The sequence below is a fragment of the Tachypleus tridentatus genome, chromosome 12 (assembly GCF_004210375.1).
Source record: "Tachypleus tridentatus isolate NWPU-2018 chromosome 12, ASM421037v1, whole genome shotgun sequence".
Taxonomy (NCBI): domain Eukaryota; kingdom Metazoa; phylum Arthropoda; class Merostomata; order Xiphosura; family Limulidae; genus Tachypleus; species Tachypleus tridentatus.
The window spans coordinates 32,701,071-32,715,314 of record NC_134836.1 but is presented as its reverse complement, the minus strand read 5'-3'; the positions used below and the strand labels follow the sequence as shown (position 1 = coordinate 32,715,314).

At 32.6% G+C, this 14,244-nt stretch overlaps 1 protein-coding gene across 4 annotated transcripts in view; it reads right to left on the bottom strand.

Annotated features, from left to right (window-relative positions):
- The window catches only part of r (carbamoyl-phosphate synthetase 2, aspartate transcarbamylase, and dihydroorotase rudimentary), a 271,962-nt gene that overhangs the window by 123,130 nt on the left and 134,588 nt on the right, over positions 1-14,244 (bottom strand). For all 4 annotated transcript variants that reach the window (XM_076473756.1, XM_076473755.1, XM_076473753.1 and 1 more), the window contains exons 19-20: positions 13,592-13,838; positions 2,246-2,344 (exon numbers count right to left, since the gene is read on the bottom strand). In XM_076473756.1, coding sequence (XP_076329871.1) covers positions 2,246-2,344; positions 13,592-13,838 — 346 coding nt within the window. The remainder of the gene's footprint in view (positions 1-2,245; positions 2,345-13,591; positions 13,839-14,244) is intronic.

The following is a 14,244-nucleotide window of genomic DNA, read 5'->3' as shown; positions in this document are numbered from 1 at the left end:
CAGCACCAGACCCACCTGGAACATATATCTGGTGGATGATAGGTAAGAGGGAAGTCTCAACCTCAGAAGCAAACTCCAATTATAGATTTATAATTGTGACAAGGCAGAAGGCAGAGTGCTTCAACCAAAATCTGGCAGTATCTTGAATTAAACATCAGGTCCAAAACAGGAAGCGCTTCATGGCATTGACACACAATTCTAATCTAGACCAGGCCATCTTTAACCAACCAGACCACTGAAAACATACCTCCAGAAGATGATAGGAAGGAAAAATGCTACGGTAGAAAAAATTAATTGGTCAGATATATGGACAGTAATATGGCATAGTGGTATAAGTCTTTAATTTAGAGGACAAGCCCCCATGGTCTACCACCCAAGAAGTAAGAAACTGGTAAGGACTCCCATACTCCATCAGAAAAAAAAGAGAAAAATGCAATGGAGAGCTCAGAGAAATGCATTACCAAAGACAATGCAATGGGTGACTAGAATACACTATTGTGAATATCATAGGTATCTCACTGACGAAATCATTCAACCAAAACCTGATTGAATATGGAATGGTGCATCACGTCCATAGTAGGAAGAATTTCTATGCCACTGAGCATCAGATATCAGCAGCAATCTTTGTCTATTTTACTCATGGTAGTTCAGAAGTTTAAAGACCATAATGAACATATTTATGATGAAAGAAACCAGTAGAGAGAACTACTATCAGTACTATAAAACATTCTAAATATATACAGTGTGCATATCTCAATCCTGTGACATAACTGTTCAGGGCAGATGACAGTAGAAAAACACACAAACAACAGCTGGCAGCACCTGGAATTATAGATGACTGCTATTGGAAAGGTTACAACTTAATTAACATTGTGCATGGTCACAGGATGGTCAGTGCAGATTTTCCAAGAAAAAAAAAGTATACTTGATCATGCATCACTTATAGGATCCATAATACACTAGACAAAATGACCTCTGAAAAGTTTGAAAAAAAACAACCTTTCACAAGTCCAAAATGCAAAAATGTAAATAAATCATAAACTGACATTAAGTTGGCATTATAAATGAAAAATGTCATAAAATCTTCAAGCAAAGACCAGCACATCTGTGCAGTACTATTGGTAATTGAAAAGGAATTAACAAGTGCAAATGTGAAGAGGGTATTGGTTATGGTAAAAGTTGTGTTTTACTCCTACTGGTGGAGAGCTGCAGCATGATCATTTGCATGTGGATGAGCAGAAGTGGGAGGTAGAAAGCTAATGTGCAATCATTGAAAATTTGCACCAATAAAGGGGAGTACTAATCAAGAAAACATTTTTTTTTTGTGAAAAGGGTTAAATACCTTATTGGAAATCCAAATAAACAATAGCAATTCCTGTCTGGTCATTTAAATAAACTGCACACCTTGAACAACCCACCTAAAAATAGCGGATCCTGTTTCATGATATAATAACCTGAACACCATGAAAAACCTACAAAACAATAACAGATCTTGTCTCACGATTTAAATAACCTGAACACCATGACAAACCAACTAAATAATAATTCCTATCTGGTGACTTAAATAAGCTGAATGCTATGAAAATTGCACTAAATAATAGTGGATCTTGTCTGTTGATCTAAGTAAATTAAAACTATGAAAAAAACCACTAAAGAATAGCAGATCCTGATTGATAATTTAAATAAATTTAACGACATGAAAAACCCCACTAAGCAATAACAGATCCTGTCTAATGATTTAAATAAACTAAATACCACAAAAGCCACACTAAAAATTAGCAGGTTCTATTGGTGATTTTAATAAACTGAAAACCATTAAAAACCCACTAAACATTAAATTTGTCTGCTGTTTTAAAGTTTAAATAATTTGAACACTGTGACAAATGAACTAAACAAAAGCAAATCCTTTCTGGTGATTTAGATAAAATGAACAATATAAAAAAAACATGCAAAATAATAATTAATCCTGTCTGGTGATTTAACTAATTTAAATACTATGGAAAACCTAATAAAAATTAGTGAATCCTGTCTGATAATAAAAACTAATCATACTTGTGAAATTTCATGTTCATATATGATTGTAAAGTAAAACTGTGAAGTACATTCATTTATTAATAGCATTTTATTTATCTTTATTTTGTAATTTTGGCAAATTGTACATATTATTATGATTTTAGTCCTACTATAACTAAGTCTGTTCTGAATAATGTTTTAAGAATTCCATCAAAAACAAAAAATATCAGACCTCAAAGGAGATTTCATCAAAATAGAGTCGATGACACATGTCATAGTCTGTGCTAACAGTCTCTGGGTTACAATTCACCATGATTGTTTTCCTTCCCATCTGAAAATATAATATAGCTATCAAAACTGGCTCAAAATGAATATATAAAGTGAAAATTACAGTATAAGTTATAGCTTTAATGGGTGTGAACAAAAATATTTCAAGCCAGACAATCAAAGTTTGTATTAAAGTTTATGAATGCTGTTCTGATCTGAGAAAAATTAAGATAAAGAGGCATGAAAGTCAATAAAAACATTTTAATATATTAAAGTATATTTTAGCTGATAACTATATCTCATAAAATCTCAGGAATATAAAAACTGAGGCTCAAAACACAGTGAAGTTCAGATTTTGGATTATTCAATTCATTTAAGAATACCAAATATTTTGTCTGTTGTATTGTTGTGTTCTTTGGTTTACTAGTATCAATGCTGTTTAGGAGATAAGTCCGAGGTTTTTCTTACAGTAGCTATGGGAATTTTTCGACAATAACTGATAGAAATTAGTTGGCGTGAATAATCAAATGCTTTATAAGCTACACTTCCACATCTATATAATCAAATGACCAAAGTCTTGAAGCTGTTCAAAAGTTTTTTTGATGCATTTATTTTTTGTTTGATTTCATGGATAAAATTCCAGGAAATGTAAAGGCTCATATGAGTGTTCTTATGATTAATTTTGTTTTTAAACCAGTGACCTAATTTAATATATTTTCTATATTCTACAACATTTGTAAAATACTGCACCTTCTCATGACTGAATACTGTTTGTGATATTACAATAATATTTTAAAAATTAACTTTTATGTTTTATCAATTTGTACATTATTCACATAAACTAAACAGCAGTGATCTGATTACACTATGTAACAAAATTTTTACTTTTTCTTATTCCTGGACAGAAAGTGTTATTTCCCAATTGCTTATGCCTAAAGTAAATAGAAAAACCTATCTTTCTCTTCAAACTTTTCTTTTGTGACCTGGGTAATGAAATTTTAAAATTTACCCATTTTCCAGAACATTCCAGGTAGATTCAGTGATGAGTAGCTGATAGAAAATTTTCTTGAACTTACAAGAATTTTCAAGAACTTTCCATAGTAATATACATACAGGGGCTAACCACTCACCACTTCAGTTTAGTTCTAGTTGCTTAAGTGAATACATAGACCTATTTGATATTATCAGAGATGGCATCAAGAAGCTGCAAGCATTCTCCAGATACATTCTCCTATGTATGTGGCCAATTTATCAAGACAAGAGCAAAAAAGTACTCTATGACAGCATCTGCTAAAATGTGTGAAGCCTACAAGACATATTTTGGCATGCCTGTCGAGGATCAAGATAAACCCTGAGCACCTAATTTACTTGCGAGCAATGCAAAAAAACTTTAGAAGGTAAGACAGAAAATTTTTGCTTATTTGAATAGTAAGATTTTAAATCATACAAATTTTAGACCTTATAAAATTTAAATATCTTTCAGTGCACCACAAAGAGGAATACAACAGCATCAAGACCTTGGTAGAAGCCTTGAAGTATGATGAGTATGGCTGGGAGGTTATTGGAGACTTCAAAATGGTGGCATTCCTGATGGGTCTCCAAGGAGGCTTTACCAAGTTTCCCTGTTATTTTTGCCTTTGGGACAGCAGGGACACTGCAGCACATTACAACAGGAAGCACTGGCCACAACAGACCGAGTTCTGTGTGGAGAGGCACAATGTCAAGTGTAAGCCACTAGTGGAACTCAAAAAGATGTTGGTACCACCATTGCAGATAAAATTGGGTCTTATGAAACAATTTGTCACAGCTCTTGATAAGGAGTCTGCAGCCTTTAAGTACTTTTGAGAGTTCTTCCTTAAACTGTCTGAGGCAAAGTCAAAGCTGGTGTCTTCGTTGGACCACAAATAAAGAAGATCCTGGAGTGCACAGAATTCCCCAAGGAGCTCAGTAGGAAGGAAAAAAAAGCTTGGGGCAGATTTGCTGCAGTGATTCAGGGTGTCTTGGATAATCACAAGGCTGAAAATTATGTGGAACTGGTTGAGGCTCTGGTGAAGAACTATGGCAAAATGGGCTGCGGGATGTCCCTGATAGTCCATACTCTTAATACTCATCTTGATAAATTCAAGAAGAACATGGGGGCATACTCAGAGGAGCAAGGTGAGTGCTTCCACCAAGATATACTGGACTTTGAACACTGCTACCAAGGAGTGCATAACAAAAACATGATGGGAGACTATATTTAGAGGCTGATACATGAGTGATTTACATTAAAGTAGCAAATCTTGAAAAACTACCTTGATTCATATGTTGTTTTATTCAGACCTTATGTAAATGAAATGTGTAAATTTGCCCGTTTTTACATAGAAAATCGTCGTGAACCTGACGATGACCAACAAGAAGGTCTACTAAGTTTTGTTGATTTTCATGAGAATTCAGCAAGTTGTTTTTCTATGAACACTTACAAAGTGCTTTCAAACTGACAGCAAGAAATGTTAGATTTCAGTCTTCTATAGCTAGGTGTAGCATACCATAAGATTACTTGTAACTATAATATAATTCACCTAGGGGTAAAATATTTTCTCAACCCAATATAATTCACCTAGGGGTTTAAAAATAAGAACTTGTTAAATACCAGCTGCTACCAAAATTATTATTATAAGACATAGAATTTCACCCACTTGCTTCTATAGCTAATTTTCTTTATTACCATTTGCATTTTAATGTTTTAGATTGCATATAAATGTAATTCTACTGATCAGATTTTAGCCCTTGGCTTCTTCAGGTGAGGAACTATTGCAAAAAAAGAAAACAAAAGGGATATATAAAAGGATATGGATCATAAAATTAAGGTGGTTATAGTTAAGAGTGATTCCTTAACATGGAATATGAATAAGACAGGATAGTTTCAGGAGTAAACAGGGAGAAAAGAATCAAATTATGCTACTCAGGAGCACAGGTGGGGGATATAACTGACAGAGAAAGAGATATAATAAAGGGGGATAGCATAGATGCAGTTTTTGTTTTCCACATAGGAGCCAATGATGTAGGGAAAAGTATGTCAGAAAAGCTAATCAATAAGTACAAATGGTTGATAAAAGTATTAAAAACAAAAAAAGCCATACCTTTATGTTATCAGATATATTGCACAGGATTAACTGTGGGGATGAAGTCATAAGAAGGCCATTAGGTCTAAATACTATGCTTAGGTTTCAAGGTAAGAATGAGCAGATTGGCTGGTTAGACATGTGGGATCAGTTCAGTGGAAGAAGGGAGCTTTTTGGGAAGAATAGTTTATATTTAAATAGGATAGAGGGGCTGACTTGTTTGCTGTGGCTATTAATTTGAATGTAATGGAAGTTTTAAACTAGAAAATACACTAGTAGGGGTCACAAAAAACTAAATACTAAAAGATTAAGAGACAGAGAAAAGTTTAGCAGAGGTATAAGGGTAGGTTTAATTGTTACTACTGTAATGTTAGAAGTATAAGAAGTAAAACAGATGATTTTAGAGCACAGATAAGAATAAAGAATTTTTGATATAATGGGAATAAATAAAACATGTACAAACACTGATGATTTTGATGATGGAAATTTCTTTGAAATATAGAATTAAAGGCTATTTAATTGGGATAGAGTATTAAAGAGGAAAAGGAGTGGCTTTATAAGTAAAATATGAGTTACATTCTGTTGATGTTAAGGATATCAAAGATAAAAGCAATAAGATTGAATCCATTGGGGTTTCTATAAGCAGATATAAAGAAAAGAGGCTTTTAGCAGGAATTTATTACAAACCACTATGATAATGATAAAAGTAGTGAGAAACTTTACAATGAGATTAAGAGTTCAGTCCTTAATGAAGTTGTAATTATGGGTGATTCTAATTCAGGCATAGAGACTGGAAAATGCTAAAGTCAAACCATGAGGGGAAAATATTTTGTGAAACTGTTCAAGTTGGCTTTCTTCACCAATTAGTTAAGGAACCTAGTAATAAATTTCTATTTTAGATTTATTGTTTATTTCAAATACAGGAACAATAGAAAAGGTGAAAATTGGGAAACATCTGAGTGCAAGTGATCATTGCTCTATTAGCTTCAATGTTTTGGTGCATATGGAGAAAGGGAATAATGATACTTTGGTTAAAAATTTCAAAAAGTTAATTTAGAAGGGATGCAACAAGAATTATCTGTTGTAAATTGGGTAGCTGAGTTATTTGGAGACATTAATCAGATGTGAAATAATTTTAAGCATTCAAGGTAAACAAATGGAAGGTAGCTGCAAGTAAAATGAGAGATATATATTTTGGTTAGTGACTGATCAGTCTCTCAAGTCATCCAAGCTGTGTGCTGTTGCTAATGGTAGGACAAATACAATTTTAGGTTGTACCTACACAAATACTGAATACAAGTCTAAATAGGTTATAATATCATTTTATGAGTCACTGGTTAGACCACATTTAGAATATTGAGTTTAATCTTGGGATCCTTAACTCAGGAAAGACACTGACTTGTAAAGGATTCAAAAAAGAATAACCAAAATGGTGCCTGGGATGATGAGGTTGAAATCTCTAAAACTGTCTTTTTTCTTTAAAAAAAAAAGGAATTAGGGGGGATCTGACTGAAATCATAAAGTGTTGATGCATCTTCTTTTTCTTACTTAGTAACAAAAATAACAGGACAAGCAGATGAAAATATAAATTTTGGCAGGGTAGGAGTAATCTTCAGTTAAGACAGTATTATTTTTTCTAACAAGGTGGTTGGCCTTTGGAATGGATTGCCTTTGGATGTTATGAAGACATTAAATTTGAGTCTAAAAGAAAGCTTGATAAGTATATGAACAATAAAGGCTGGCTTTATTTGTTTTTAATCTGTAGCCATTCCAAAATCAATCAGAACTGGGGTGTATAACATCTAATCCATAGAAGGAGAAAGTCTCCAGTCCACTCTCACATGTAAGGACATATGTTGGTTGGTTCAGTTACAACCAGTACTAGTTATTCTGAAACCAAAATCAAGTTGTGATATAAGAGATGGTTCCCAGCTGGAGGTGCTAACTACAAAACAGGTGTAAAATCTAGTTTAGACCAGTGGTATCCATAATAAAATATCAGACCCATGGGAAGAGGATAGTTAGAACATCTACATGTGCAAAATGTCACCATTCTACTCTCAGCTGAGTGGAATTGTGCAAACTCAGGAAAATTCTCCATGATACACCATCCCAGCAGCTATGAACTGATAAGTGGTAAGGACTCCCATGCCACACTAGAAGAAAGGGGAGAGAGAAATTAGTTCAAGAGTATGGAGGAATTCTTTACCAGAGAAAGTGAAAAGGATGACTACAAAACCATATTTTGTAAAGAAGACTGTTCCTAATTTATCAATCTAAGGATCATTAGTGATAGGCAGCAATGTCTTTCTGCTTTACTCATATTAATCTGGTATGTCACCCTATTTCAGTGTGAGTATGATAGACATTATATATCTTATGGTGCAAGTTGAGGATATCAAAATACCTGGACAGGCAACACTTACCACAGAACAGAATTCATAACATATAAAGTAGGTCCCTGAAAGAAAAAAAAAAGAGAAATAAAATAAGTTACCCACTCAGAGTTGTATGGTAAATGACCACGGAGAGATGATAATACCTGGCTGAGCAGGAAACCACAAATGGTGCAAGTAGTGCAACTCAAAAGAGTGAGTAACAGTCCAAATTCTGGCTTGGACAAGCTCCTCTAAAGGACGAAGAAAAAAAACAGTGTGAAGAGATGAATCTGATGGGTAGATACACATAACAATTGGAAAGCTTGAGAAGAAAAAGAAGAATATGCAGTACAGATAACACCATGAACCCAACCAGTAAAGATGATAGGAGAAATATCATGAGAATTGGATGGATTCTAATGGATAAAGAAACAGGAATGAAAGTAATGACAGAGTGCTGAGTACTACACATAACAGCTTAACCACGGACAAAACACAGAAGAAGACACAGACCACAGCAGGATTAAAAATGGCACATAGAAGGAAAGAAAGGAACTGGAGGAGAAAATACATGAGAAATATGAAATGCAGATGAGAAGGCTGCCCTATAGCCTGCAATGGCTTAAAAAAACCCTTGTCAAACAACCATGTAAAAAAAATCAGGAATCCAAGAAAGGAAGATAAGTAATGGGAGAAACAAAGCCAAATAGATGAACAACAGAATATTCACTACCTGTGTTGATACACAGATATGGATGAAAAACAGGCATGCTACACATGTGAGTAGTTCTGAACCCTTCACAAACGACTGGACAAAAGTTGGAGTATGGAAATGGAGTGAGGTTGTCAAGAAAGAGTATAGGAGAAACAGAAAGATAATTGGTGGTACTTCTGGAGAAGGGACAGGATTGGAAAACACAACTGAACCAGCCACAAAGGAGCCACAAGAATGGCCTGACATGCAGTGAACTTGTTGAGAGAAATTATTTAGGGTAGAAGATGGATGGGAGAGTACATACACAGAAAAAGGTCCTTCTAATCCTGACATAATGCATCCAAAATCAAATGATGAAAAACTGAAGACCAAAAACAGAGAAAGCTTGACATTCACATTAGTGGCAAACACATCCAGATGGGGAGAATCTGACTACAACACAGCCATCAAGATACCTATGGTAGAGATTAAGGGCACCCAGTATTTGACAAGCCAGCAAACCAATTTGATAGATATAAAGCCAAAAGAGATTTAGAGCATAGGAACATAAGGGCTGGGATCAAGTACCAATTTGACCAGTGATGTAAAAGACAACCATTAAATGGTTGGAATGAATCAGAACTGTCATGCCCAACTGAGGTGACAGAAGCTGAATCACTGTTCAACAAATAGCAAGGAGTACCATAAGATTGACATGAAGATCTAACACCTAATGATAAGAATGGCCCAAGATCTCCCATGTATTACAGCATGCGCCCCACACTGATACTGGGGTATCTATGAAGATGTGGACATTTGGGTGGGAAGGAAGAATAGGTACCATTATTATCATGTTAGCCCTATCCAACCACCAAAGGAAGTTGAATTAAAGGGAAACAGGAAAGAATATCCATAACTTCAAAGGGTCCTTAATGAGATGCCATTTACTTTGTAGTATCCACTTCAAAAAACACGTGGACATGGCTCAGAAAGATAAGAACCTCCAGTGAAGTCCCCAAAGGAGAAATATCCTTTGAAACAGGGAAAATGTCCACTGAAGTAAAAACTCCATGGATCGATCACAGGAGAAGAGGAGAAGGCTGAGCTCAACTAATGTGCGAGTTGAATAAACATCCCCAGATGAACAAAATATATTTAGTAGAATGCATAACAAACTTCTCCACTTTGGTAAACTAGCCCACATCAGCAGCTTCTCTGAAGAGAAGTTCATTATATGAAGAAGACTCTAAAAAGAATGAAACTAGAAGAAACCAGTCATCCATATGAAGATCTAAGACTGATCCAGAAAAAATGTAGAAATTGGTAGTTGTTAAATCACTTACTAATTTTAGTAATTAAAATTCTAATATAAATATGACCAAAAGTCCTTATTTAAATGCAGTATAATTAACATACATTCATAAACTGCCCTTCTTTTCATCATTTTGGGTTTTACAAAAATAAACGAATACAATTCAGATAATTTGGTGAAATAGTCAGTTAAATGGTAGGAGATTTTAATTATAATAAATGTAATATTAACTCTTAATCAATTCAAGCAGTGTTTTGCTTCTATTAGAGATCAAGTAAGATTTTATATAGAAATACTGAATACAAATTTAGAGAAGTTTTAACTACATTTTACAGGTTGCTGGTTTGGCTACATTTGGATTATTGTGTTTGGCCTTGGGCTCCTTAATTTAGGAACTACAATCAATTGTTGAAATTCAAAGAAGGGTTATAATTATGATACCTAGCATGAAAAGGTTTTCAAACAAGGATAGGCTAAATTATATGAAGTTATTTTCTCTTGAGAAAAGACAAAACAAAACAAAAGGGATCTGACTGACATGTTGAAGATTGTTCAGGAAATTGATTATGTTGATGTATTTTTTTTTTGTACTTAATGGTGTTAACTGTAGGCTAGGGGACACAAAAATACATTTGGTAAGAGTAAGTGTCATCTTCAGTTATGACAATTTTATTTTTCCTACCTTTCAAATGGGTCGCCTTCAGATGTGGTGGAAGAAATAAATTTAAGTAGTTTAACTCTTTTCACATGGATTCAGAACACTTGTAACCATTTTGTACTTATTACATTTTCCATAATTAACTTTTAATACAATACGTGTATCTTTGTAAAATTGAGCAAACTTTCAATAAACATTACAAACTTTGTACACAAAAGAATCATATTTTTTAATTAAGTATTTTTAATAAAGATCTGTCTGGAAATATATCAAGCAGTTTCATCTATTACTCTGAGAATGTAAAGAGATTTTCATATTAAGATTACAAATGCTTTTATTCTAATTAGCTCTAAGTTTGTAACAGTATGTATTATTTATGATTAAATTTTATTATTTTATTAACTTTTTTATTGCCCTTTGAACCATGATTATTTACTGTTCTTGGATTTACAAGTTGTAAATCACTTATGGAATGTGCAACTTACACTACACTATCACTCGTACTAAAACTAGTACTATTAGCTCACATCCATGCTTTGTGAAGCATTTTACTTTTATGATTATTATTACTTACTTTGCTTTATCCAATCTTAAGTAACCTAAAAATATTCTTATTTTTAGATTTCAATTACTTTGTAGTCATACATAAAGAATAAACATGAAAAATAATAAATGCTTATCATATTTTCTTTTTTGCTTTCAGTTGCAGAAGATAGCTAACCCCAATTTTTTTATAATGCTCATAGTATTGCAATTAATAACATTTATTTAATTAGTCCTTTCTCAATGGGCTCAGTATAATATACACAAGTCTGTCTACACATTGGTCCAAGTTAAGAATTTGCACTGTAAGTTTTGATACAGCATGCATGTCCTCAAAAATCTGACTCTTAGTAAAGACTACAAGTACTTTGTACACAAAAAATCAGAATTTTTAATGCCATATTTTCCTAAAGATTTGTTTCTGGAAATATTGAGTCTGTTTTGTTACTAGTGTGAGTGCTAAATGATTTCATTTTATGATTAAAAACCTATTTCTCATCCCCAAAATCTCAACTATTATTAATAGAATCTCTTAAAACCTCTTAAATACATTTCAAACATTTATTTTCAGTAAAACTTTATATTTGAGGTTATTTCTAAACCCTAAATATGTGGGGTTTGTCACTTAATTAATCTCATAACCATCGTAAAACCAATTAGGAAATAAATATAAATTTTGCTTTTTTCATACTAGAATGAGTACATTTTATGACATGAAAATAAAAAAAGTTTAGTCTAAGTAGCTTAAGTCTCATAACGATATATATGAACATATATATTTATTATTTTTTATTGTATTGACCTTCCAATCATGCATATCTAACATTATATAACTTGCACTGATGCAGTGCACATGTACTCAGGTCAGATATCCAGTAAAACTGACCTTTATTCTTTCCTGTCTTGTCTGTGTTTTAGTAGACTAGTATTTTATAATGTACAGTCACATTTGAATTATTATACATAGTTATATAGATTATTACTATTTAAAAACAAATTAGGGTTAAATAATGCTCCACACAATATTGACCAATAATGTGAAAAAAGTAGACAAATTCCCTTATCTCTCAACAATTTTCTGACTTTTTAACACTGCAAAACACTCATTACAAATTCATCGAAATTGATATTTAACCATTATAATAACAACATTATACAACGTCATTTGACAGATGGAAACCTTGAGTTTCTATTGGTTATAGGTAATATATAAGTAAAGGTAAGAGTGAATTCTTAATGACTTATGAAAGAGCAGATGTGACAGGTGGGTGTGGCAGGAGGGGTCTGATTTTCTATTCAATAGCTCAGTAACCAAAGTTGAAGACTATAATAAATGTAGTTTATCTGAACAATGATGATTTCATAAAAGAATAATTTATCTTTAATTTCGTACTTTTTCAAGGGGTGGTGGATAAAGTAGGGATGATTACATGCTAGGGAAAAATGTGTTGTGCATATCACACTAGGAGAAATTCAAGAAATATTTAAATATTGCTTTGTAAAATTAAGAACTTAAAACTCAAACACACCTGGAATAATATTTCATGGGTCATTTTTATTCCCTGAATCTAAAAACCATTTTTCCCATCTGGTAGTTTTGCAGAGAAACCAGACTTGAAGGTAGAAACCTTCCTCTTAAGTAAGCAAACAGAAAATTTTCCACTCATACTTGAAAGTAAGCTAGTATGGGACAACACTGCTAGGTAGAGCATTATTTAAGCTAAAGGTTTGAAATATATCAGCCATAAATTAACAATTTATAGGTTTTTTATTCATATTTGTCAAAACTACTGACTTTATCAAATTAGTTACTTTTAAATTTTTAAAATATTTCTTGGCTTCAAACACCTTGGCAAAAAGCTGTAAAACTAATAGAAATGGTCAAAAACTAAATTAAGATTTGTAAACTGCAATGACTGTTAGTAAGCTTCAATTGACTAGTAAAACATGCTCCTAAAAGGCAGATCTTACCATAAAATAAATGGTCACAGTTTAATGGCATTAACAATTACTTAATAATATATATGTGACAGCATTAAACTCTTTATAAACTGTTACACTTACTTATAACAGTTGTTTCAAAGAGATGAGAATTGATTTATAAACACTATCAATAAACAGAAAAATATGATCTAAATGTAAAATAAAATTATAATTATGTATCCTATAAGAACAATTATTTGTAAGTCATAGCAAATTATAATATATTGAGAGTAATTTAATATTTAAATAAAATTCATCTGTAAAACTGTAACCATCATTCAGTTGGAGAACAAAGAATTTATAAACTACACATATGTAGCTTTACATTGCTATTTTAACTCCACAGCAGAATATTGAAAAATATGTATTACTATGTGCTGCATCTTCGACATTAGTTAAGATATTACTGTTTATCTGAATCTCTGAGTAGTTTACGAATCAATCAATACTCACTAATAATGAATTGTCAAAAGTGTTGATTTTCAAACATAAAGCAAAATTTTACACATATTTTATAAAGATGTATAACCAATGAGAACATTACCTAGAAACTATATTTGAGTTCAGTAGAGAACTTCTACTTGAAATAATAATTCTTAGTACAGCACATCACCATCAAAAGATCTATTTTAATTTTACCTTTCTCAATTCTCTGACCGACTCCACAGCACACCAATCAAACTCTACAGAACTACCAATACGATACACTCCCGATCCCAGAACCATGACAGCACCACCTGGAAAGTCAATGTCATGGAACTTGCCATTGTATGTCAGATACAAATAGTTGGTGGAGGCTGGCCATTCAGCTGCCACAGTGTCAACTTGCTTCACAAATGGAGTGATGCCTAAGGCTTGCCTATTTTTACGGATCATTCTGTCTGTACTGAAAAGTTAAGAAGAACATTTAAAGGCATCAAAGTAAATTTCAATTAACAGAATTATATATTATATTACAGCCAAAAGAAAGAACATGTAATTGCACTACATATTTTCTGTGAACAATAAAATTAATAAATAAAAGAAAAGTTAAAGATGCTTAAATAATAATTCTTTATCTTAACCTTCATACAAGTTGCTTCAATTTATCAAAAATTAATGATTTAGAAATAAAATACACACACATATCTCCACAACTCTCCAATAGTTTTACAATGTCTTAGAAGTCTGACTCATTCAAAACTTTTCCATCTATATTATTATACTATTCTTAGTTTTAACCACAATAAAAGTTAATAGCATATACTGTTATCTACAAATATTATGGTAGATTTTAATGCATTACATTCAGT